Raw genomic sequence first — 22,952 nt, forward strand, 5'->3', positions numbered from 1 at the left:
CCCTATATTTAACATGGGGGCGCATGGACATGCGGTGCACTTGCTTTTTGCGCCGCATGCGTCCCTGCGGCGCCCGCGTCGGGTCGCGGAGGACGCAGCAAGTTGCATTTTTGCTGCGTCCAAAATCAATGAAAAAAAGGACGCATGCGGCGCAAAAAGCTGCGTTGTGCATGTGTTCACATTTGCGCTGTGCGTTGCGGCGGCGACGCTGCGGCGCACACCGCAAATGTGAACGTAGCCTTAGTCGGCACCTGTTGTAAAGCAATCATTCGGCATGTATAATGTATAAAATCAGCGAAACAGCGCTCGTCGGGCGTAGGAAGCGGCACGCAGTACCCCCTCCTCTCTGCACCACACCGCAGCACTTTACCAACACATTGGTTGCAGGTAAAATTTATTTATATATCCTTTGCCGGTTTTCTCCCTATTGATGTGTGCATTGTCCTAACTGATCTGTATCTGGCTGCAATTGAATTAATCTGACCATCTGTACTTTATGGATTTCCCCCTACTGGGTGTTACTATATCACATATCTTTTTTGTTGGTTCTGAAATCCAATTTGTTATTAGCAGGCTATAGCGATTCAATTTGGTTTTTAGTGGGTGGTGTTTTAAAATCTTTTCATCTATATGGTGGTCTGTCGTGCCCGTTCCTGAAATTTCTTTGGAGGTCTCTTTCATCCCCTGTCTTTTTAAATTCTAAATTCTATGTTCTAGGTTTTTATCATTGTTATTCAATAAAGAATTCTTTTTATTTTCTATGATTTAATTCCTCTTTTTTTTTCAGTCACTTTTCACTGGCATGTAAACTTCATGCAGTTTTGTGTTATTATATATAGGAGGAGATGACATACAGGTATATACAATATACAGGAGGAGATGACATACAGGTACATACTATATACAGGGGAGATGACACAGGTATATACTATATACAGGAGCAGATGACACAGGTATATACTATATACAGGAGGAGATAACATACAGGTATATACTATATACAGGGGATGACATACAGGTATATACTATGTATAGGAGGAGATGACATACAGGTATATAGTATATACAGAAGAGATGACATACAGGTATATACTACAGGAGATGACACATAGGTATATACAATATACAGGAGGAGATGACATACAGCAGGTATATACTATTTACAGGGGAGATGACATACAGGTATATACTACTAGATGGTGGCCCGATTCTAATGCATCGGGTATTCTAGAATATGCATGTCCACGTAGTATATTGCACAGCCCACATAGTACATTGCCCAGCCACGTAGTATATTGCCCAGAGCCACCGTGATGTCATGGCAGGTCCTGCTCGCGCAGGCGCGCAGGGCCTGTGATGACGGTGCGGTCACATGACCGTGACGTCAGGGAAGGTCCTTCTGCCATACGATCCTTGGTACCGGAACCTGTCGCTGGCACACAGTGGTTACCGGAGGGTGGCGAGGAGCGGGAAAGGCAGCGGAAGGTGAGTATATAATGATTTTTTATTAAATTAATTTTAACATTAGATCCTTTCACTATTAACGCTGCATAGGCAGCGTCAATAGTAAAAACTGGTCACACAGGGTTAATAGTGGCGGTAACGGAGTGAGTTACCCGCGGCATTACGCAGTCCGTTACCGCTGGCATTAACCCTGTGTGAGCTGTGACTGCGGGGAGTATGGAGCGGCCGCCCGGCACTGACTGCAGGGGAGTAGGGAGGGACTAATTGGACTGTGCCCGTCACTGATTAGTCGAGGCAGCCATAACAGGCAGCTGGCGAGACCAATCAGCAAATGAATAACTGTGACGGAAGTTGCCGACAGAAGGACAGAAAGACGGAAGTACCCCTTAGACAAATATATATAGAGATATACAGGAGATGACATACAGGTGTATACTATATACAGGAGATGACATACAGGTGTATACTATATATAAGGGAGATGACAAACATGTATATACTGAGGGAAAAATGTGAGGTGAAAATGAAAAGGTGTGAGTGCAAAATGAGAGGAGTGAGGGAAAATAGTGGAGTGATCGGAAAATGACAAGTGTTAGGGGGGAATGAGAGGAGTGAGGGGAAATGTGAGGAGAAATGAGAGGAGTTGGGGGAAAATAAGAGGAGTGAGGGGGGAAAATGAGAGGTGTGATGGGAAAATAAGAGAAGTGAGGTGCTATAACTAACCAGAGATATTTACTATGCCCAGGCAACGCTGGGCTCTTCAGCTAGTACTATACACAGGAGATGACATAGAGGTATATACTATATATAGAAGATGACATACACGTATATACTTGTGGCGCCCCTAGGGGTATTTGCCACAAAAATAGTTATTGACACAAAATACAAATATTAAAATAGCAAGACTGCACTACCATCTCCGGCCAGAAGGGGGAGCTCCAGAGACTCCCCTTGATCTATTCTGGTCTGAGAAAAAGATCGGCAGTTGGGTTGAGGAGCTGAAAGTGTGAGGTCGTATAACTGAGCTCCTAACAGCCCTATGACGGATTATAGGCCCGTAATACCCATAGTAGGAAAAGAGGAATAGAGAAAAAGGACATTGTGAGAACCGGGTAGTAATAACCTCTACCCAGAATAGGAGCAGAGACGGATACCGGATCCGTGGCTATATTCATTATATATAATACAGCAACCGGAAGGAAGTGAGGTGATATCAGCTTCACCAGGGTAAGACGCAGCAACAGACACAGAGTTCAGCAGTACTCCCAGAGGGGGCAAGCCGACAAAAAGGACTCGGGTTGTCCGTCGAACCAGAGCACAGAAGAGACAGATTGGGTCGGCAGCCAGTTCACAAACAGCAGCAGGGCCGTACAGAAACTGTGCATAATAAGAGGTGGAAATCCTGACGGGGTCAAAGTAATTCAGGGTTCTTATACAGACTCCGGTGACAGTATTGGTGGCAAATCCCTTTTTGTTGAAGTAAATTGGTTAAACGTTTCAGCGCCTCAGTCTTTCATTTGGACAATAGCCGTCGATCCAGGATCGGGGTCATCACAGCTGAGAAGACCTGCTGCTGACCAAGTAAGTGTCTGTTCCTTCATGATATCCCTTACACTGTGCATCGCCTGAGGCCACAGCACCGGGTCAAGCCACTAGTGACATCCCCCTCAAGAGACAGACCTCATTGATCTGGTGCTGGGTACCTCGGTCTCCCGGGCGTCACATCTGGCGTCACGAACAGGATAGGGCCAGCCCGTACACCGGGTATTGTGTGCCGTAATTGGAGTCTGAAACTGTGAAAATTTGGATGAAAAGTCTTGGAAATTGACTTTGTTAAAGAAAATCCCGTTCCACATTGAAAACTATTGAAAGTGACTTTTCTCCATTGGTTATAATGGGGTAAAAATGGCTGCCATCCCCTGAAGTAATCATCTCATAACCGTCAGGCACAAAACTGTTAATCGAGCTACGTCATTACCCAAGCCCCAGTCTAACTGAAAAACTTCAAAATCCACCATCACAGAGCGTGCGGCAGTTAGAGGCAGCAGGGGGCGTGTCATTGTCATCCTGCTGCACAGAGGAACGAATCTACATTATCTAGACGGAAGCTGGGACCGGAGGGGTCTGGATTAACTAAGGGGGTACAGTATGTCGCAGCACGGAGACGCCGCATCACCCGGCGACGCTAATGCAGCTGAAAGACAGAGTGTCGATAGCCTGGCAGCGCACCAGTGCAAGGAGTGGCGCCCATCATGCCGGTGTTAATGCCATTTACCCCGGGTGGCCCGTGGCTTCCAATGTATGAAGGTGAACCTAATACCCTTGACGGTTTCAGGGAAAAGATGCTGGCTCATTTTGATATGTTCCCCGTGGGTGAAGCTCAGCGTGTTAGTCTCCTGATGATGCAGTTAAGTGGCCATGCTAAGCGAGAAGTCACGGCATGGGCAACTGATCTAAAAGGTACTGTTGAACGCATATTTGCTGGATTAAAAGCTACATTTGAAACCACTGCCAGCAGCAAAGCTAAAGTACGATTCTTTAATTGCAAACAAAAAGCTAATGAGGGCGTGAGAGATTTTGCCTTAAACCTGCAGGAAGCCCTTATATCACTTACACTGGCTGAACCCATATTTAACACAGGAGCCGATAAACTGCTAAGAGATCAATTTATTGAGGGACTCTACACCCCTTCTCACCGGGGGCATGTGAGCATGCTTGTTTTTAAGGACCCTGAATTGACATTTGCCCAATTAAAGGAGAGCGCTATACGTCTCCAGCTGGCAGAGGCACCTCGGGATCAGGATCTCACACAACCCATGGCAGATGCACTTCAGCAACGGGGAATGCCAGTGACATCAGCTACGTCCGGTGCCAGTGCTAAGTCCCTGGGGCCCATTACTAATGAGGCTCTTCAGCAAAAGCTTGACTCTTTAACTGATGTTGTTGCTTCAATGGCTAAAACCATGCAGGAGATGAGAGAACCCAAGATGGAGTTGGCAAACCGTAGAGAGGATGTTCCATGAATGAGGTCCCGGAGATACCCGACATGGAGAGGACGACCCCGTGACCGCTACCAACCGGATGGACAGCCCATTTGCTGCCGTTGCCAGCAGCCAGGCCACTTCGCACGAAATTGTGATTTAAATGGGAATCCCCTGGGAATGCGGGCCGATTCGCAGGAATGAATTTTCAAGGCCCAACACCCTGGCACGACAGGTACATCGGAGGACGACCCATCATCCCTATCGTGCTGGACGGAATTCCCCTCAACGCTTTGCTGGATACAGGTTCCCAGATTTCATCTATACCATATATCCTTTATAAGAGGTACTGGGCTGAGGTAGATATTGATAAAGGACCTTCTGATGTTGAACTAGATATATGGGCCAGTAATGGTAAGTTGGTACCGAAACTAGGATTCAGGGAGATGACCATAAAGATTGGTAAAGCAGAATTGAAGAAACAGGGTATAATTGTCGTTGATGTTGACCGACAGAACTGTGAACCAACTGTATTGATAGGAATGAATGTGTTAGAGAACTGCTTTTCCGAAGTTATTTCTGTCTTACAACAAATTGCTGAAACCGCCCGATCCTGCCAGCAGAGAGTTCTCCGGAGGGAAATAAAAGTATTAATGTTAAGGCATCAGATAGAAGTTGCAGGTGGAGAAATCGGCAGTGTGAGGGTGAGTGATCCAACGTCTATTGTAATCCCACCAAAAACAGAAATGCTGGTATGGTGTAGAGCGGCCATTGGTACTATAGGACGAGACTATCAAGCCTTAATAGAACCAGCGTACACCGACAGCAGACCCACTATACTCACGGCACGAGGGGTGGTCGAGGTACACCGGGGACGGGTGCCGGTACGACTTTTGAACTGTGGAGAGGAAGAGGTCACTTTGCCAAGGTACGCTACAGTGGCAAAGTTATATACTGTTGACAACAATGCCATCACAACCGTTGAGCCCTTAGAATCGACCTGTCAGGTGGAAAATAACGGCTCAGATGGAGGATTAGTGCCAACAGCTAGACGTGGGTGTAGATTCAACACATACCCATCAAAGACAAGGGGTATATAGATTAGTGACGGAATATGAACAGGTCTTCAGTAAACACCCATTGGACTTCAGACGGATAGAAGGGGTGGAACATACAATCCCCACCGGTGACCATCCCCCGATAAAAGAAAGATATAGACCCATACCGCCCGCTCACTATCAATGCGCGAAGGACATGCTGAGAGAGATGAAACAGGCCGGGGTAATAAGAGATAGTTGTAACCCTTGGGCGGCCCCTCTGGTGATAGTAAAAAAAAAAAGGACGGAACCATGAGAATGTGCGTAGACTACCGGCGGATTAATAACATCACCCATAAAGACGCCTATCCCTTGCCTAGGATAGAAGAGTCCTTGACTGCTTTGAAATCTGCTAATTATTTTTCCACCTTAGACTTAACAAGCGGGTATTGGCAAGTCCCTGTGGCTGAGAGAAAGAAAAAACGGCATTCACCACACCAATGGGTCTAAGCGAATTTAATCGCATGCCGTTCGGACTCTGCAACGCATCCGGTACTTTCCAGCGACTGATGGAATGTTGCCTCGGACACAAGAACTTCGAGACCGTCCTCCTGTACCTAGATGATGTGATCGTCTACTCAAAGACTTACGAACAGCACTTAACAGACCTGGCAGAGGTGTACGAAGCCTTATCCAAGTATGGTATGAAAATCAAACCATCCAAATGTTACCTTCTCAAGCCAAAGGTACAATACTTAGGGCACATCGTGAGTTTGGAGGGAGTAACACCGGATCCCGAGAAAATAACTGCCATAAGGGATTGGCCAAGACCTACCAATGCAAAAGAAGTGAGGCAATTCTTGGGATTAGTGGGTTACTATGGTAGATTTATAAAAGGATTTACCAAATTGGCAGCGCCCTTGCAAGATGCTTTCATAGGGCAGACGAAGAAACCTTCAAACCGAAACCCTCCTTTTCAGTGGAACGACGAAAGAGAAGACTCTTTTGAACAACTAAAGAAGGCACTAACCGGAGAAGTTCTGGCGTACCCGGATTACCATCAACCTTTCATCCTCTACACCGATGCCAGTAATGTGGGATTGGGAGCGGTGCTGTCACAAAAGCAAGAAGGTCGGGAGAAAGTCATCGCCTTTGCAAGTAGAAAACTCCGGCCTACTGAAAGAAATTTTGAAAATTATAGTTCCTTCAAATTGGAGCTACTGGCAGTAGTTTGGGCTGTGACTGAACGTTTCAAACACTATTTGACCGGTGCAGAATTTATTGTCTATACTGACAACAATCCATTGACCCACCTAGACACGGCTAAATTAGGTGCGTTAGAACAACGATGGATAGCCCGGTTATCTAATTACAACTTCGTGATCAAGTATCGAGCAGGTCGCAAGAATGGAAATGCCGATGCCCTATCCCGGATGCCACACTTGAGAGATGTAGAAGAAGAAACGGGGGAGCTTGAAGAAATTGAACTACCAGCCTTTCATCAGCCCAAGGCAAAACATCGTCAGTCAAATACCTATCAGAAACAACAAGAAGTGAATTTTAATCCGTTAGCACACCATAGATGGGCTGACACCCAAGATAGCAATCCGGCTGTGAAGATAGTGAAGGAACTATTGACTGAGCAAAGTGCATATCCCGATGAGGATGCCCCAGAAGAGACGCATCAACTCTGGAAAGAGAGAGGCAAAATGTTCCTGTATCAAGGGAAACTCTGTAGAAGATACACCAATCTGAAAACACATGAATTGGTTTGGCAGATTATCGTGCCTAAACAAGATGTGAGGATGGTCCTCGAGGCTTACCACAATGGTGCTGGTCACTTTGGTTGGAAAAAGCTAGAAGTACTTCTGAGAGAACGATTGATTTTCTCATCCCGACCCAATAAAATCTAACAGTGGTGTAGAAACTGTGGCCTGTGCAACCTCAGAAGGAACGATCAAAAGAGCACCACTGCAGCCCATAATCACCAAACAACCACTTGAACTGGTAGCCATGGACCACGTGAAGTTGACACCGAGCCGGTCCGGTTACGTCTATGCCTTGACCATCGTGGACCATTATTCGCGCTTCTTGGTAGTAGTACCTGTAAAGGATCTGACTGCAAAAACAGCAGCCAAAGCGTTCCAAACGTACTTTTGTAGACCCCATGGATATCCGGAACAGGTTCTCACTGACCAGGGTACAGCCTTTGAATCAGAGATCTTCAGAGAATTCTGTAATATGTATGGTTGCAAAAAGATCCGGACGACGGCCTATCATCCGCAAACAAACGGCTTATGTGAGAAGATGAGCCATATTGTGATAGACCTACTAAAGACTTTACCTGAAACGGAAAGGAATCAGTGGCCAGAGAAATTGCCTGACTTGGTGGATCTGTATAATCATGTCCCGGTGAGCTCTACCAACTGCACCCCAGCTTATCTTATGCGTGCAAGACCCGGCCAATTACCAATCGATCTAGAAATGGGAATTCTGAAACCAGACGCAGAAGTTCAAGACTCCAATTGGGATGTCGTACGGCAAAAGCAGTATCGCCAAGTGCAAGAGAGTGTGGAAAGAAGCCTCAAGCAAACCAGAGAAAGACAAGAGCGAACTTTCAACCAGAATGCTCTAGCAACTCCATTAAGACCGGGTGACCAAGTACTCAAGAGGAATCATCGAACCAATAAACTGGATAATCAATGGGAAGCCGTACCCTACACAGTTTTACCAACAAGAATGGATAATCCTAAAATGTGTCTCATTAGCAAAAACGGAGGTTTAACATCTGTACTAGTGTCAAGAGACAATCTTAAATTATGTCCGGAAACGTTGAAAGAGCCAGAAGTTGTCCAGCCAGAATCAGAAGTTATTCAACCTATACAGGTTCAACCAGTAAAGGAAAAAGAGGAGGAAATGTATCACACCTGTATAGGAGACTTTCCCAAAACCCTACTAAAAAACCATGGTGCAGTAGTGGTTCCCATGGTGGCCTTTTATCCAACACCGAACCCAATATTAGAAGTCCCAAGACAGGAAGAGGCTGACCCCGTACTACAAGAGGTTCCAGGTCAGGAAGAACAGATTCCTGATCAGAGTGATCCCATTCACGGTGGACTTGCCAACCCCATAGTGGTGGAATTATCTTTAGCAGAGAGGGCAGATACTATATCCGCAGTAGACAGTAGTACACCACATAAAGAGACACCGCTATTACGTAGATCCCAGCGTAGTACCCAGGGTCAATTACCGGCCAGGTATGCGGATTACCAACTATAAGACTACAGTCATTGTTATCGTTCTGTAACGTTTAAGCCCAGTACCTACAGAGACTTACCTGTATGAACTTCTTGCATATTCTTGAACTTTTTATCAGCCCGGAAACACTAAATCAAAGCTCCGGAAAGACTGCTTTGTGAACTTTGCTTCCTAGTACCTTCAAGGATAGAACTGTATTAATGGACGCTATTTGAAGTGACTTTTTACAGAATTCCATTTTTTTTTCTTTGTTTCTTTGAGTGGTTTTTGTAATTTTTCATTTTTAAGACTCTGTATATATCAATTGTTATTTCAAAATGTTATCGTCCCACAGTCCCGGAGTACTGTTTTTAACTAAGGGTGAATGTGGCGCCCCTAGGGGTATTTGCCACAAAAATAGTTATTGACACAAAATACAAATATTAAAATAGCAAGACTGCACTACCATCTCCGGCCAGAAGGGGGAGCTCCAGAGACTCCCCTTGATCTATTCTGGTCTGAGAAAAAGATCGGCAGTTGGGTTGAGGAGCTGAAAGTGAGAGGTCGTATAACTGAACTCCTAACAGCCCTATGATGGATTATAGGCCCGTGATACCCATAGTAGGAAAAGAGGAATAGAGAAAAAGGACATTGTGAGAACCGGGTAGTAATAACCTCTACCCAGAATAGGAGCAGAGACGGATACCGGATCCGTGGCTATATTCATTATATATAATACAGCAACCGGAAGGAAGTGAGGTGATATCAGCTTCACCAGGGTAAGACGCAGCAACAGACACAGAGTTCAGCAGTACTCCCAGAGGGGGCAAGCCGACAAAAAGGACTCGGGTTGTCCGTCGAACCAGAGCACAGAAGAGACAGATTGGGTCGGCAGCCAGTTCACAAACAGCAGCAGGGCCGTACAGAAACTGTGCATAATAAGAGGTGGAAATCCTGACGGGGTCAAAGTAATTCAGGGTTCTTATACAGACTCCGGTGACAGTATTGGTGGCAAATCCCTTTTTGTTGAAGTAAATTGGTTAAACGTTTCAGCGCCTCAGTCTTTCATTTGGACAATAGCCATCGATCCAGGATCGGGGTCATCACAGCTGGGAGGACCTGCTGCTGATCAAGTAAGTGTCTGTTCCTTCATGATATCCCTTATACTGTGCATCGCCTGAGGCCACAGCACCGGGTCAAGCCACTAGTGACATCCCCCTCAACAGATGGACCTCATTGATCTGGTGCTGGGTACCTCGGTCTCCCGGGCGTCACATCCTATATACAGAAGAGATGACATACAGGTATATACTATATACAGGAGATGACACATAGGTATATACAATATACAGGAGGAGATGACATAAAGCAGGTATATACTATTTACAGGGGAGATGACATACAGGCATATACTATATACAGGAGATGACATACAGGTATATACTATATATAGGAGGACATGACATACAGGTATATACTATATACAGAAGAGATGACATACAGGTATATACAGGAGATGACACAGGTATATACAATATACAGGAGATGACATACAGCAGGTTTATACTATTTACAGGGGAGATGGCATACAGGAATATACTATATACAGGAGAAGACATACAGGTGTATACTATATATAAGGGAGATGACATACATGTATATGCTTTGTACAAAAAGAGAAAAAAAAAAAAAGGTGAGTTTAAGCGCTCCTTTCATATTGGTGCTGTGCGGCGGCCATTGTTGCTGTGGCTTTGTGCTGGTGGGGCGGCGCGGTCTGGAGTCATGGGGGCTCAGTCTTGCAGCATGGGTGCTGTGGAGCAACAGGCCGTCCGCCCTGCTGGTGCATGGCCGCTGTGGCGGTGGTCGCCCTATGGCTCCGCTCCGTTAGAGCGGTAGGACCCACTACGAGGTTTGCCGTGAAGGGGCAGTGGGCTTCATACAGTCTGATCAGAATGTTAAACTGAAAACCTCATGTTCAGTAATAAAAAATTTGCCTAGCGGCTTTAGATCAACGTATGATTTTTGGAGGTGTGGTTCATGCTCTTTTTTTTTTTCTTGTTCTACATACATGTATATACTGAGGGGAAAATGAGGTGTGAGGTGAAAATGAAAGGGTGTGAGTACAAAATGAGAGGAGTGAGGGAAAATAGAGGAGTGATCGGAAAATGACAGATGTGAGGTTGAAATGACAAGTGTTAGGGGGGAATGAGAGGAGTGAGGGGGAAAATAAGAGGAGTGAGGTGCTATAACTAACTACAGATTACTATGCCCAGGTGTCTCTATAAAGACGATGCAGTTTTACCACATCTCATGACAGTGAATGGGTCATTTACACTGCGGAGACGGAGCATCTCCACTACATAAATGGACATGCTGCGGTCTGGAAAGACACTCCACATGTCCGGATACGCAGGGAGCCGCTGGTGTCTCTGAATGCATAGTGGAGAGGGGCTTTCCTGAAATCCCATCCACTATGCTGTAACATCTGGCTGCTGCAGGTCTGACCCTGTGGATGTACGCAGCCTCAATCCCGCAGCGTTTACTGACCGTGTGCACATACCCTTATAGTTCTCCAGGTTCCACTCCTGGCTTTGGTGCACTGACGTGTGAATGAGGCCCTGGCTACCTTGCTGAGTACACACCGCCCCACATGTAGCCACTAGGCAGGGTGTTGATTGGCCTCTATTTCCCGGAGAAACTGTGACACCAGCCGGCCGGGACATGTCAGCCCCTACAGCAGCTGTTGCCGGCCGCCTATGGCCCTCCTGTGGCTGCATAGCTCCTCGGGCCGTGCGCCTGCGCCCTGGGACAGAGCTGAGCGCACACAGCGCCAGCAGCCGCTCCGCTCCCCTGTCCCCAGTATGATATCGTGCACTGCTGCCCTAGAAATATCTCAAAGAGCAGGAGCTCAGTCTCCGCCCATAAATAAATCGGACCACGCCCCTCAGAGGTCACTCCCGCTTCACGTGCACCTCACGATAATTCCGCCCACTCCCATCCAATGAAAAGCCTTATTTCCGGTAAATGGGCGGGCGAGATAGAGCGAAGACGTATCCCTGGCTTACAGTCAGGTGGGTGTGGCCCAGGCAGTGCTGGGCGGCACCACTAACAATGTGGGCGGGGACACGTCTTTTCAGCCTTTCACTACATAGGAAGCGCATTCATTTCTGATCGTGCAGCGCCGCGGCCGGGCCTGAGCTGAGGATACCGACACGGGCGGTATGTACCTGCGGAAAAGGCTGGGTCACGTGATGCAGGGCTGGCTGCCGGTGTGCAGGGGGAGAGTCCTGCTTTGAGGGCCCGGGATCCGGCGCTCGCGTGTCACGTGGTGGGGGCTTGTGCAGGGTCGCTGGTCCTAGTGGCAGGTGACTTCCATAGTTGGCGCTGCTGTCTGTCCGCCTCCTCACTCACCTGTCCGATGTCATCAGGCAGCGGAGTGAGTGGCCCGGATCTGGCAGCGAGCAGTGACCGCTCAGTGGCGTCTATGGCTGCATGCCCCTGGTGTGGGGACGGGCTGGGCAGCTCCAGCAGCCCCTGTGTAAGGAAGGATTCTGGGAAGGGTCCAGGAGATCGGGAGGCAAGCCGTCAGCATCCCCATCAGATGCTATAGGGGCAGAGACCCTGATTCCAGACACGTGTCAATTAGTCTACGTTCACATTTGCGTTCGGCGTCGCCGCATGCGTCATGCGCCCATATATTTAACATGGGGGCACAAGGACATGCGTTGTGATGCGTTTTTTGACACATGCGTCTTTTGGGGCGCACGCGTCAGGGCGCAGAGGATGCAGCAAGTTGCATTTTTTGTGCGTCCAAAAATCATGCAAAAAAGGACGCATGCGTCAAAAAAACAATGAGTTTTGCATGCGTTGTGCGTTGCGTCGCCGACGCAACACACAACGCAAATGTGAACGTAGCCTAACTGCAGATTTACCAGTTCTCTGAATGCTGAACTCGGTGTCCTACACCACTGTCTGGCAGCTTTCTGCCTATGCACAGTGTACACAGGAGCTGCTAATCAGTAGTGGGGTTATACAGAGCTCATGAATATGGAGGCCTACATGGCAGCAGGTTTATTTGCCCTTTAGTGATGATCTTCTGCTGATAAAGCAGTGCTGTTATGAAAATTACAGCAAGCAGCCCAGGTAGTGACACATTGCTGGAATCAGGGTCTCTGTCCTTCCTCCGAAAAGAGGTATCAGAACCTTGGTAATGGCCTGGCTGTAGTGTAATCACACACTGTCTGTTCTCCTTTCTGCAGGCAGCACCCGCTCGCTTGGCAGTACAGAAGCTGCTTACAATTACCAGGATTTGTTGTGTTTTTATTGCTTTTTTGTTGTCTCTTGTGCCTGCGGATAAAGTTTAGTGTCCCCCCAAAAAGTCATGCTGCATCTTCTTTATGGTTTTTGCACTGAATACTCAGCGATGCCTGTATTTTTTTTTGCTGCGTTTTTGCACTTACTCATTGCTTTCTATGTGTGAAAAACGCTGAAATAAGTGACACACTGCAGATTGCAAAAAAAGCAGCAGTTTTCCGAATCAGTCAGGAAATAAGCCCTTGTGTGCAGGAGATTCCTGACAACCCGGCTTTTGCTGTTGCTGTAAAACAGCTTAAAATTGCATAAAAAAAAACCGCAACATGTGAACTTGGCCTGACAGTGCGTTGTTCCTGGGGCAGCAGACTATGGTGACCCCAGGCGTGTGCCCCCTATGGGATCCACTGCTGCGTGCCCTTGTGCCGCTCTTATCTACAGATGGCGGCTGTGCTGACCCCGGGATCTCCCCTGTGATTTTGTTGACACAGACCGATACGCCGGCTCATTAGTATCCCGCTAATAGGTCACGTATAGCCCCATTTGTTATGTGTCGGGCGCTGCTCCCCGCCCCAGTATCTCTGCCCATCTGTCCATGTTGACAGTGAATGTCGTAAATGAGCGGAGACTGATCTCCGGAGATGCAGGTGAGAACACGGCGTCCTGCTCTGTGATAGAACCGTCACTGATCGGGAACTCGCTGCCCTTTCTACTGACCGGCTGCTGCATTACAAGGCACGGAATCCTAGGGAGAGACCTGTCAATCAAGCTGACCTGGGCGGAGGAGATACCGGGCTGGATTTCCCAGCTGACGCTTCTCCATGTGCCCGGCCTACAGTAGAGCCAAGGTTACTCTGAAATGCCGCCATGTTGTAGGGTCAAACAGCACCACTTGTCATTGCTTTTCATGCTGCTCGTGGTTTGCATCAGATGGATCTCATGACTGGTGGTCCCCTTATTATGCAGTGGTCTCCCTATGTGGTGGTCCCCAGTCACCCTACATTAGTTTGCCTTCAGGATGTCTTGTGCTGGGTCACACTCCCCTACATTGCGCCCCTCTTGTCCATTGGTTGTCCGTTTTGCATCCTGGCTCCAGTTATATGAAGGCTGAGCACCAAATGTCTGAGGCCGACTAGTAGCCGCTTAGAACCTTGATACTGACATGTCACTGCCGGACTTACTTTTTAGTCTCCAGGCAAATAGGAAAAAAAATCTGCTGCTTACAAAATATTCACCTGCTGCATGAAAAAGCAGACCATTTTTACCCCTTCTCAATGGTAGCTGACGTCATGGGACTGTTCAGTCTGGTAGGTTTGCTCAGGCCAGTCACCCCGTACACCCTCGTAGAGACTTTCTAGATCCCTGCCATGTCCTCCATTATGTAACAACTAGATGGTGGCCTGATTCTAACGCATCAGGTATTCTAGAATATCTATGTATGTATGTATATAGCAGCCACATAGTATATAGCACAGGCCATGTAGTTTATAGCATGCAAATACTACGTGGCCTGTGCTATATACTATGTAGCTGCTATATACATACATACATATTGTAGAATACCCGATGCGTTAGCACAGGCCACGCAGTATATAGCACAGGCCACGCAGTATATAACACAGCCCACATAGTATATAGCAGTGTGGGCACCATATTCTTGTTAAAAACAATATTTAAAATAACAGATATATACTCACCCGCCGGAATCCAGCGAAGCTGTGCCAATGCGCGCGCGACTGCCGCCATCTTCCGTTCCCAGGATGCATTGGAAAATTACCCAGATGACTTAGCGGTCTCACGAGACCGCTAAGTCTTCTGGGTAATCTCGCAATGCATCTCTGGGAACGGAAGCTGGCGGCAGCCGCGTGCGCCTCGGCGGACTACGGAAGGTGAGAATAGCAGATTTTTTTGTTTTATTATTTTTAACATTACATCTTTTTACTATTGATGCTGCATAGGCAGCATCAATTGTAAAAAGTTGGGGACACACAGGGTTAACAGCGTTAATGGAGTGCGTTAGCTGCGGCATAACGCGGTCCGTTAACGCTGGCATTAACCCTGTGTGAGCGCTGACTGGGGGGGAGTGAGTATGGAGCGGGCGCCGGGCACTGAGTGGACTGAAGTAGGTAGAGACTAATCAGACTGTGCCCGTCGCTGATTGGTCGCGGCAGCCAGGATAGGCAGCTGGCGAGACCAATCAGCGACACGGGATTTCCGGGACAGACAGACAGACGGAAGTACCCCTTAGACAATTAAATAGTAGATTCTGGAATCACTACAGAACATGATGGAGATGTCAGGGGGCTTTCACATTTATTTTGACACCTTTTTGTTGGTCCTGACAGGGTTTATGTCTGAACTTCTCCCATCAAAACTGGATTTGGGCCCAAGAGCCTACTGGGCCATAGACTATGGTGGTGCCTACAGAGTGAACGTGCCCTCTGCTGTGCATAATCTCCAGCGTATACATCTACTAGAGGCGGACACTCGCGTAGTAGACTGCATCTGTGTGACGGTCTCCGGTGGGCATACACGTTGGAGCGCACATCACTCTGTAGGCGCCATTACAGTCTGTGGCCCCATCGGTGCATACACCTGAATCTCATTTCATGGGGGGGATCGGAAGCAGCTCTGACACGACCAACAAACAGGTGGAAAACTCATTGTGAAAGCCCCCTGACGTCTCTATCTTGTGCTGTTCCCCAGTTATCACTCTTAGGCTATGTTCACACTGTGCGGTTTTTGCTGCGGATCCGCAGCGGGTTTGCACTGCGGATCCGCAGCAGTTTTCCATGTAGGTTACAGTACAATGTAACCCAATGGAAAACAGGACCCGCTGTGCCGACGATCCTTTTTTCCACAGGCAAATCCGCAGCGGTTTTGCCTGCAGAAAAAAGAAGTACCATGTCTATTCTTTCTGCGGATTCCGCAGCGGGTTTCCAGCAGCCCCAATAGGAAACTGCATTTGGAAACCCGCAGTGGAATCCGCAGAAGAAAAAGGATCAAAAACCGCAGCTAAACCGCAGCTAAAATCAGCGCTGAATTTAGCTGCGGTTTTTCAAAACAGGACCTGAAAAAAAAAGGATGAAAAAAAGGAACGTGTGAACGTAGCCTTAGAAATGCTTTGGGATAAGTTGCCCCCGGACGTTACCAGTGGGGGTTTTCGTACTCTCCTAATTGTACTATAGGGATACCACTTTTTGACGAGGGGAATGGTAACACCAAGTTGTTAATTCATGATGGTACAATGCGGAGTAACGAGAAGATGCTGCCGAATTGTCGTTTTCTGGGGGATACTCTTCTATAAGACATGTCAGGAGAGGTGACGGATCTTGGTTACTGGGGAAAGTTTCCATATCCCTGTAGAATGTAGCTGCTGCGTGTTCTGTGTCGCCACCGCGGTGCACAGGATTTCCAGACTCAGAGACTTTATAAGGATAGTTGATAGCGTTTTCTTGCTATACCTGACCTTGTCTGACAAGTAGGATTGCTTCTTCACCTGCCCCCTACTTATATGCAGTGTGACTTAGCTGCCAGCAAGTTCTCGCCTCCCCGGACGTTCCTGCTGCAGAGGGTTCTTTCATCTCCTGTAATAATTCCCCAACCAGTCTGACTGCAGTGAGTGGCTCCTGGAGGACAGATGAGGCCATACGATCCGGGGCTGGCTCCTCGGTGACCTTGCTGAAGGACGGTGACGTTCCACCATACTGCTATTTATCAGCTGATGCAGAACATTTCCTTTGGATCTTGGAATGGGTTCAGTCCCTCTCTGCTCTCAATACTATTGAGCTTTTTAGGCCGAATGTAACAACTCCAGATTTCATCAACCTGACCTAATCCGAAGTGGTTCTGCCGCGGCTGCTCTGCATGTTAATCGCCTGGTTTCCCATTACCTTTTTTTAATGCATACTTTACAGCTGATTTTCCTTAACAGGGTTAATCTTTTTGGGACTATTCTGCCATAAATGTCCTATCTAGTGCTACCTTTGGGACTTGGTTCTGTATGAAGGAAGGGGCTCCATCGTACGCTGTGAAGAATAGAGGCTCGCTCCATACACTTGCATGAGTGTTGAGAAAACTGTTGGGCAATTTTTTGAAGTTCCATATAAGATCAATGTGAAAAATTGTAAATGCTCAGACACCTCTTCATTCTTGGCAGTGTGCAATGGGGTCCTGTTCTAGAGATGGAACAGACCTACATTGATGGGACTTTCATAAATTAAGCCGTGAACATGCTGTAAATGTCTCAGAAGGAATATCTCTTTAAAGAGTACCTCCAGTTTTATTTTTTAGTTTCTGACCTAGAGACAAGTTTGTAGTGTTTGTTTGGGAGTCCATGAACTTGGTGGCTATATCTTAATATCAACAATGCATTTAAAGGAGGATCTGTCACCAGGTTTTTATGTAATCTGAGAGCGGCATGATGTAGGGGCAGAGACCCTGATTCCAGCCATGTATCATTTTCTGATCTGCATGCTGTCATATTGATACAATCACTGTTTTATCTGCTGCAGATTTAGCAGGGCTCGGAGTGCTGAGCTCTGTATAACCCCACCTCCACCACCAATTGGCAGCTTTTTGCATAGGCAGAAAGCTGCTGTTCAGTGTTGTCAGTGTGGTAACCAGCAGGTGGATGAGAGGCATGAGACATCTAGTCCTGTAGTGATAATCTCCTGCTGATAAACCACTGATTTTATTAAAACCAAAAAATAAGGCCTAGTAAGTGACACATCTCTGGAGTCTGGGTCACAGCCCCTACATTGTTCTGCTGTCAGATTACATAGCAAAGCCTGCTGATGGATTCCGTTTGTACCTTAAATCTGTACTGCTTTTCTGATTGCTTTCCATATTCTGGGCAGTCATTAGCTCCGTCCTTGCAGCTTAATTTGATCTTTATTTGTTTTTTCATTTTTTGCTAGCTACTAATCTTCCATGATTTTTGCTGGAAGGAGACAGGGCGTTAGTCCTGTTCCCCAGTGATTGGCATAGGAATGCATGTTAGAGTTTATACACAAATAGTTGGCCTCGGGGGAGTCCTGTTACAAGCACCAAGTTCCTGCATGGGGCTGTGTTAACCATTGAAGGTAAATGTCACCAGATCAGTGTACAGTGCCCTCATACCTGGTCTAGGTAAAGAAATGGTGCCTTGAAGGGGTTATCCACTAATTCACTGAAAAAATGCCCCTTGTAAAATAAAATCCATTATGTGAACGGCGGCGACTGTGTATTGGGGCCTCCAGACTCTCCCCTGACAGATGATGTCGGGGAAGAGAAAGATTGGGCAGGTGGGCCTTCAGTGCCTGGTTCTCCTGTTTTCAGATACCCACGAGGGGCGCGTGTGATGTGATCTGTCAGGAGGAGCTTTTTACAGACTGAAGCATTTCTTGTTTTGCAGGCAAAATTGAGACCTCACAAGTGAACATGTCTGCTGCTAGCTGGAAGCCATTTATATATGGAGGACTTGCCTCGATAACCGCTGAATGTGGTGAGTTCTGTGCTGAAATATATGTACCATTCTAGTTTTCTAAATAAGTGAGTCATATGCGTTTGCATCATTGGTGGCTTAGGGCCCATTTAGGCAGGCCGATAATTGGGGAATGCGAATTGAAATGCTCGTTCCGATCATTGGCCTGTCTAAAAAACGCCAACGAGTCACCTGTTGCAGGAGCAAAACCCTCTGTTGTCGGGAGAGAGAATTTTATTTATTTTTTTTTAAAGTGAGCTCAAAAATCTTAATTCTCGGCAGCACATCGTCCTGTGTAAACAAGGCACGTGCTGTCGAGAACATGTTCTCTAACACAGAGCATTCGTGTTCATGATTTTTGTGTGCACAAAGAAATGCGGTTGGCCTGTCTAAACAGGACATTAAGGCCTCTTTCACACTTCCGTCTTTTTGAAGACGTTGCAATGCGTCGTTCTGTGCAAAAACCGCATCCTGCAAAGTTTCCCGCAGGATGCCTTTTTTGCACCTAGACTTGTATTACCAACGCATCGCGACATATGGACACACGTTCCATACGTCGTGCATTGGATGCGTTGGTAATTGGCGGACCGTCGTCACAAAAAAAGTTCAATGTAACTTTTTTTTGTGCGACGCGTCCGCCATTTTCGACCGCATGCACGGCCGAAACTCCGCCCCCACCTCCCAGGAACTCATAATGGGCAGCGGATGCGTCTGAAAACTGCATCCGCTGCCCACGTTGTGCACTATTTCCACAATGTACGTCGGGCCGACAGTTTGCGATGGCCCCATACCGACGGAAATGTGAAAGAAGCCTAAATGGGTCTTGGAGAGAGATTCTCCCCCCCCCCCCCCCCCACACACAACCTAAAGTTTCAGGTCACCATTGATCTCAGTGGGATTCGGGTTCTGGTTGAAGTTCGGGTACATTCTGCCACCCGAACCTTGGACTAAAGTTTAGTGGAGTGCCAGAACCTGACCCTCCACAGGTCCGCTCCTCCCTAACGGTTACTACCTGATCTTATACAGAAGAGTGCGGCATACATCCCTACCTGCGCAGGCAGTAGGCAGCCATGTTGGATATGTATGTACCCACTTGGGGAACACACATTGGAATCCGCTCCTGATCCTATAGCTGCGCCTGCGGAGAAAGTATCCATGGCAGAGCTAACCGTATGCCCTGGCAGTCGGCATTGCTGTGTACTCGTTGATGTTCTGCATATACTGTAAAAAGATCAGTAACTTATGGTTTGCTGGAGAAAATCCACGGTGTGCTATATCCAAGGCTTCTGTTCCCCTATTCCCCCCCCCCCTCCCCAAACTGTTTTAATTAATGGAAATGATCCCAACTTATATTTTGGGCAAATAAAGAACATGTTTGATCGACTCAAGCACCAGATGAGGCTGGCGTCAGTCCTGGCATGTTTTGTGTTCTTGTGTCCCGGGTCTGTGGCAGCTTGATAAGGTTTCTAAGCTGTTTACTTCATTTCAGCTTTTACGGTAAAAGTGGTTGGCCAGTTTATTAAGTTTTTTGTTTTTTTCTTTTTGTTTTTGAACGCTTTTATTTTAGGCTAAAAAATAATTTTTGCCATTAGGTTTCATTACAAATTTTGCACCGTGTTCCATGTTCCAAATTATTATGCAAATTACATTTTCTCTGATTTTCCTAAATGGTCGGTGCAAATGACAGTAAGTCTAATAAAAGTCATCACCTGTTAGAGTATACATCGAATTTTATTGAATAAACCTCCCAATGATAACAGTATAATCTCCAAAATGAATAAAACCTCAAAATGCACTGTTCCAAATTATTAGGCACAGTAGAATTTCTAAACATTTGATAAGTTTTAAAGAACTGAAAATGCTCATTTGTGGAATTTGCAGCATTAGGAGGTCACATTCACTGAACAAAAAAGCTATTTAACTCCAAAACATCCTAACAGGCCAAGTTACATGTTACCATAGGACCCCTTCTTTGATATCATCTTCACAATTCCTGCATCCATTGAGTTTCTGCTTGTATTTCTTTGCATGAAGTCAGAATTACCTCCCAGAGCTGCTGTTTTGATGTGAACTGCCTATCACCCTCATAGATCTTTTGCTTGAATGATACTCCAAAGGTTCTCTGTAGCAGAGGTCCCCAACCTTTTTTGCACCAGGGACCGGCTTTAAGCAAGACCAATTTTCCATGGCCCGGTGGGGGTAGGGCAGGGGCGGGGCTTTGGTCATATGGGGGTGGGGTTATGGAGGGATGGAGCTTAGTGCATACTTATGATATAATTATGACATTTATAATGAGAATGTGACTTTGTTGAATGATTGCATATGCTAGCAATGCACCTTGCGGTGTGTTTACAATGTGCCGCACTGAACAGAGACGTGCCACCACAACTTCATGCCCTCAAGCAGCTATTCCGTGTCTTTCATGTGTGACAGGGCCCAGGGGCATCACTGGAGATCAGATTTTGCAAGTGAAAGGGTCAGTGAGCACGCAGCAGAGCAGACCCAGGCTCAGCAGCAGCAGGCTGCATCCCATATTCCCCCCGCCCCCGCAAAGTGCAGACGAGTCACTCACTCACTGCTTCACCGGCCCGTCCATCGCCCTCGTTGTGGACACAGCAGGAGAGGGTGCTGCACGGTCCTCACTGCAGCTGCTGCTCGTCTTTTCCTGCTTGCCGCTGCTGGACCTCATGTCCTGGACGGTGACCTGGTGGACGCTGCGCTGGACGACGTGGGGCTCTCTCTCTGTCTTCTTGCTCTTAGGATGATGAGCCGACCGGAAGTAACAGGAGAGATGACCCAGCGTCGCCCGGAAGTGTATTGTGTGTATCCATGGTGAGGGCCGGCGGGGGTGAGTATTGCAGCTATTGCAGCTGCGCAGCGCCAGGAGCTGGCGAAACAGCTCAGACAGAGCTCTGTGGCTGTGGACCCCCTGCAGCCGAGGCGCCGCCGGGCGCCGGGGATGATGAGGGATTTAATTGTGCGAGCTCTGACCAGGCGCAGGGCCGCGGAGCTAGCTGTCAGCGGCGCCGCGGATCGGCTGAAAAACCCCAACGGCCCGGTCCTGGTCCACGGACCGGCGGTTGGGGACCTCTGCTCTGTAGGGTTGAGGTCAGGGGAAGATGGTGGCCACACCATGAGTTTATCTCCTTTTATGCCCATAGCAGCCAATGACTCAGAGGTATTCTTTGCAGCATGAGATGGTGCATTGTCAGCATGAAGATTTTGCTCCTGAAGGCACATTTCTGCTTTTTATACCATGGAGGAAAGTTGTCAGTCAGAAACTCTATATACTTTGCAGAGGTCATTTTCACACCTTCAGGAACCTTAAAGGGCCCTACCAGCTGTTTCCCATGATTCTGGCCCGAAACATGACTCCTCCACCTCCTTGCTGATGTTGCAGCCTTGTTGGGACATGGTGGCCATACACCAACCATCCACTATTCCATCCATTTGGACCATCCAGGGTTGCTCAACGTTTATCAGTAAACAAGACTGTTTGGAAATTAGTCTTCATGTATGTGTGGGCCCAATACAACCATTTCTGCTTGTGAACAGTGTTTAGGGGTGGCCGAATAGTAGGTTTATGCACCACAGCAAGCCTTTGAAGGATCCTACACCTTGAGGTTCGAGGGACCCCAGAGGCACCAGCAGCTTCAAATAACTGTTTGCTGCTTTGTAATGGCTTTTTAGCAGCTGCTAAATCCGATGAACTTGCCTGGCAGAAATCTTCCTCATTATGCGTTTATCAGCACAAACACATCTGTGCTGAGATACAGCCACAAATCTCTTTAACAGTACGATGATCACGCTTAAGTTTTCGGGAAATTTCTAATGTTTTCATCCCTTCACCAAGGCATTGCACTATTTGATGCTTTTCAGCAGTAGAGAGATCCTTTTTCTTTCCCATGTTAAGGTACCTTCACACGAAGCGACGCTGCAGCGATAGCGACAACGATGCCGATCGCTGCAGCGTCGCTGTTTGATCGCTGGAGAGCTGTCACACAGACCGCTCTCCAGCGACCAACGATGCCGAGGTCCCCGGGTAACCAGGGTAAACATCGGGTTGCTAAGCGCAGGGCCGCGCTTAGTAACCCAATGTTTACCCTGGTTACCAGCGTAAAAGTAAAAAAAACAAACAGTACATGCTCACCTGCGCGTCCCCCAGCGTCTGCTTCCTGACACTGACTGAGCTCCGGCCCTAACAGCACAGCGGTGACGTCACCGCTGTGCTTTCACTTTCACTTTAGGGCCGGCGCTCAGTAAGTGTCAGGAAGCAGACGCTGGGGGACGAGCAGGTGAGCATGTACTGTTTGTTTTTTTTACTTTTACGCTGGTAACCAGGGTAAACATCGGGTTACTAAGCGCGGCCCTGCGCTTGGTAACCCGATGTTTACCCTGGTTACCAGTGTAAAACATCGCTGGTATCGTTGCTTTTGCTTTCAAACACAAAGATACACA

General features: G+C 47.4%; 1 protein-coding gene across 2 annotated transcripts in view; it reads left to right on the forward strand.

The window, feature by feature from the left end:
- The first annotated feature begins 352 nt into the window (after positions 1-352).
- Positions 353-22,952, forward strand: part of SLC25A30 (solute carrier family 25 member 30) — a 41,811-nt gene continuing 19,211 nt past the window's right edge. The window contains exons 1-2 of one of the 2 annotated variants that reach the window (XM_077297371.1): positions 353-387; positions 18,426-18,515. In XM_077297371.1, coding sequence (XP_077153486.1) covers positions 18,452-18,515 — 64 coding nt within the window. In that variant the 5' untranslated portion in view covers positions 353-387; positions 18,426-18,451. Of the gene's footprint in view, positions 388-11,758; positions 11,939-18,425; positions 18,516-22,952 lie in introns of those variants that run through there. The other variant, XM_077297369.1, reaches the window with a different exon arrangement.

Source organism: Ranitomeya variabilis, chromosome 3 (assembly GCF_051348905.1).
Source record: "Ranitomeya variabilis isolate aRanVar5 chromosome 3, aRanVar5.hap1, whole genome shotgun sequence".
Taxonomy (NCBI): domain Eukaryota; kingdom Metazoa; phylum Chordata; class Amphibia; order Anura; family Dendrobatidae; genus Ranitomeya; species Ranitomeya variabilis.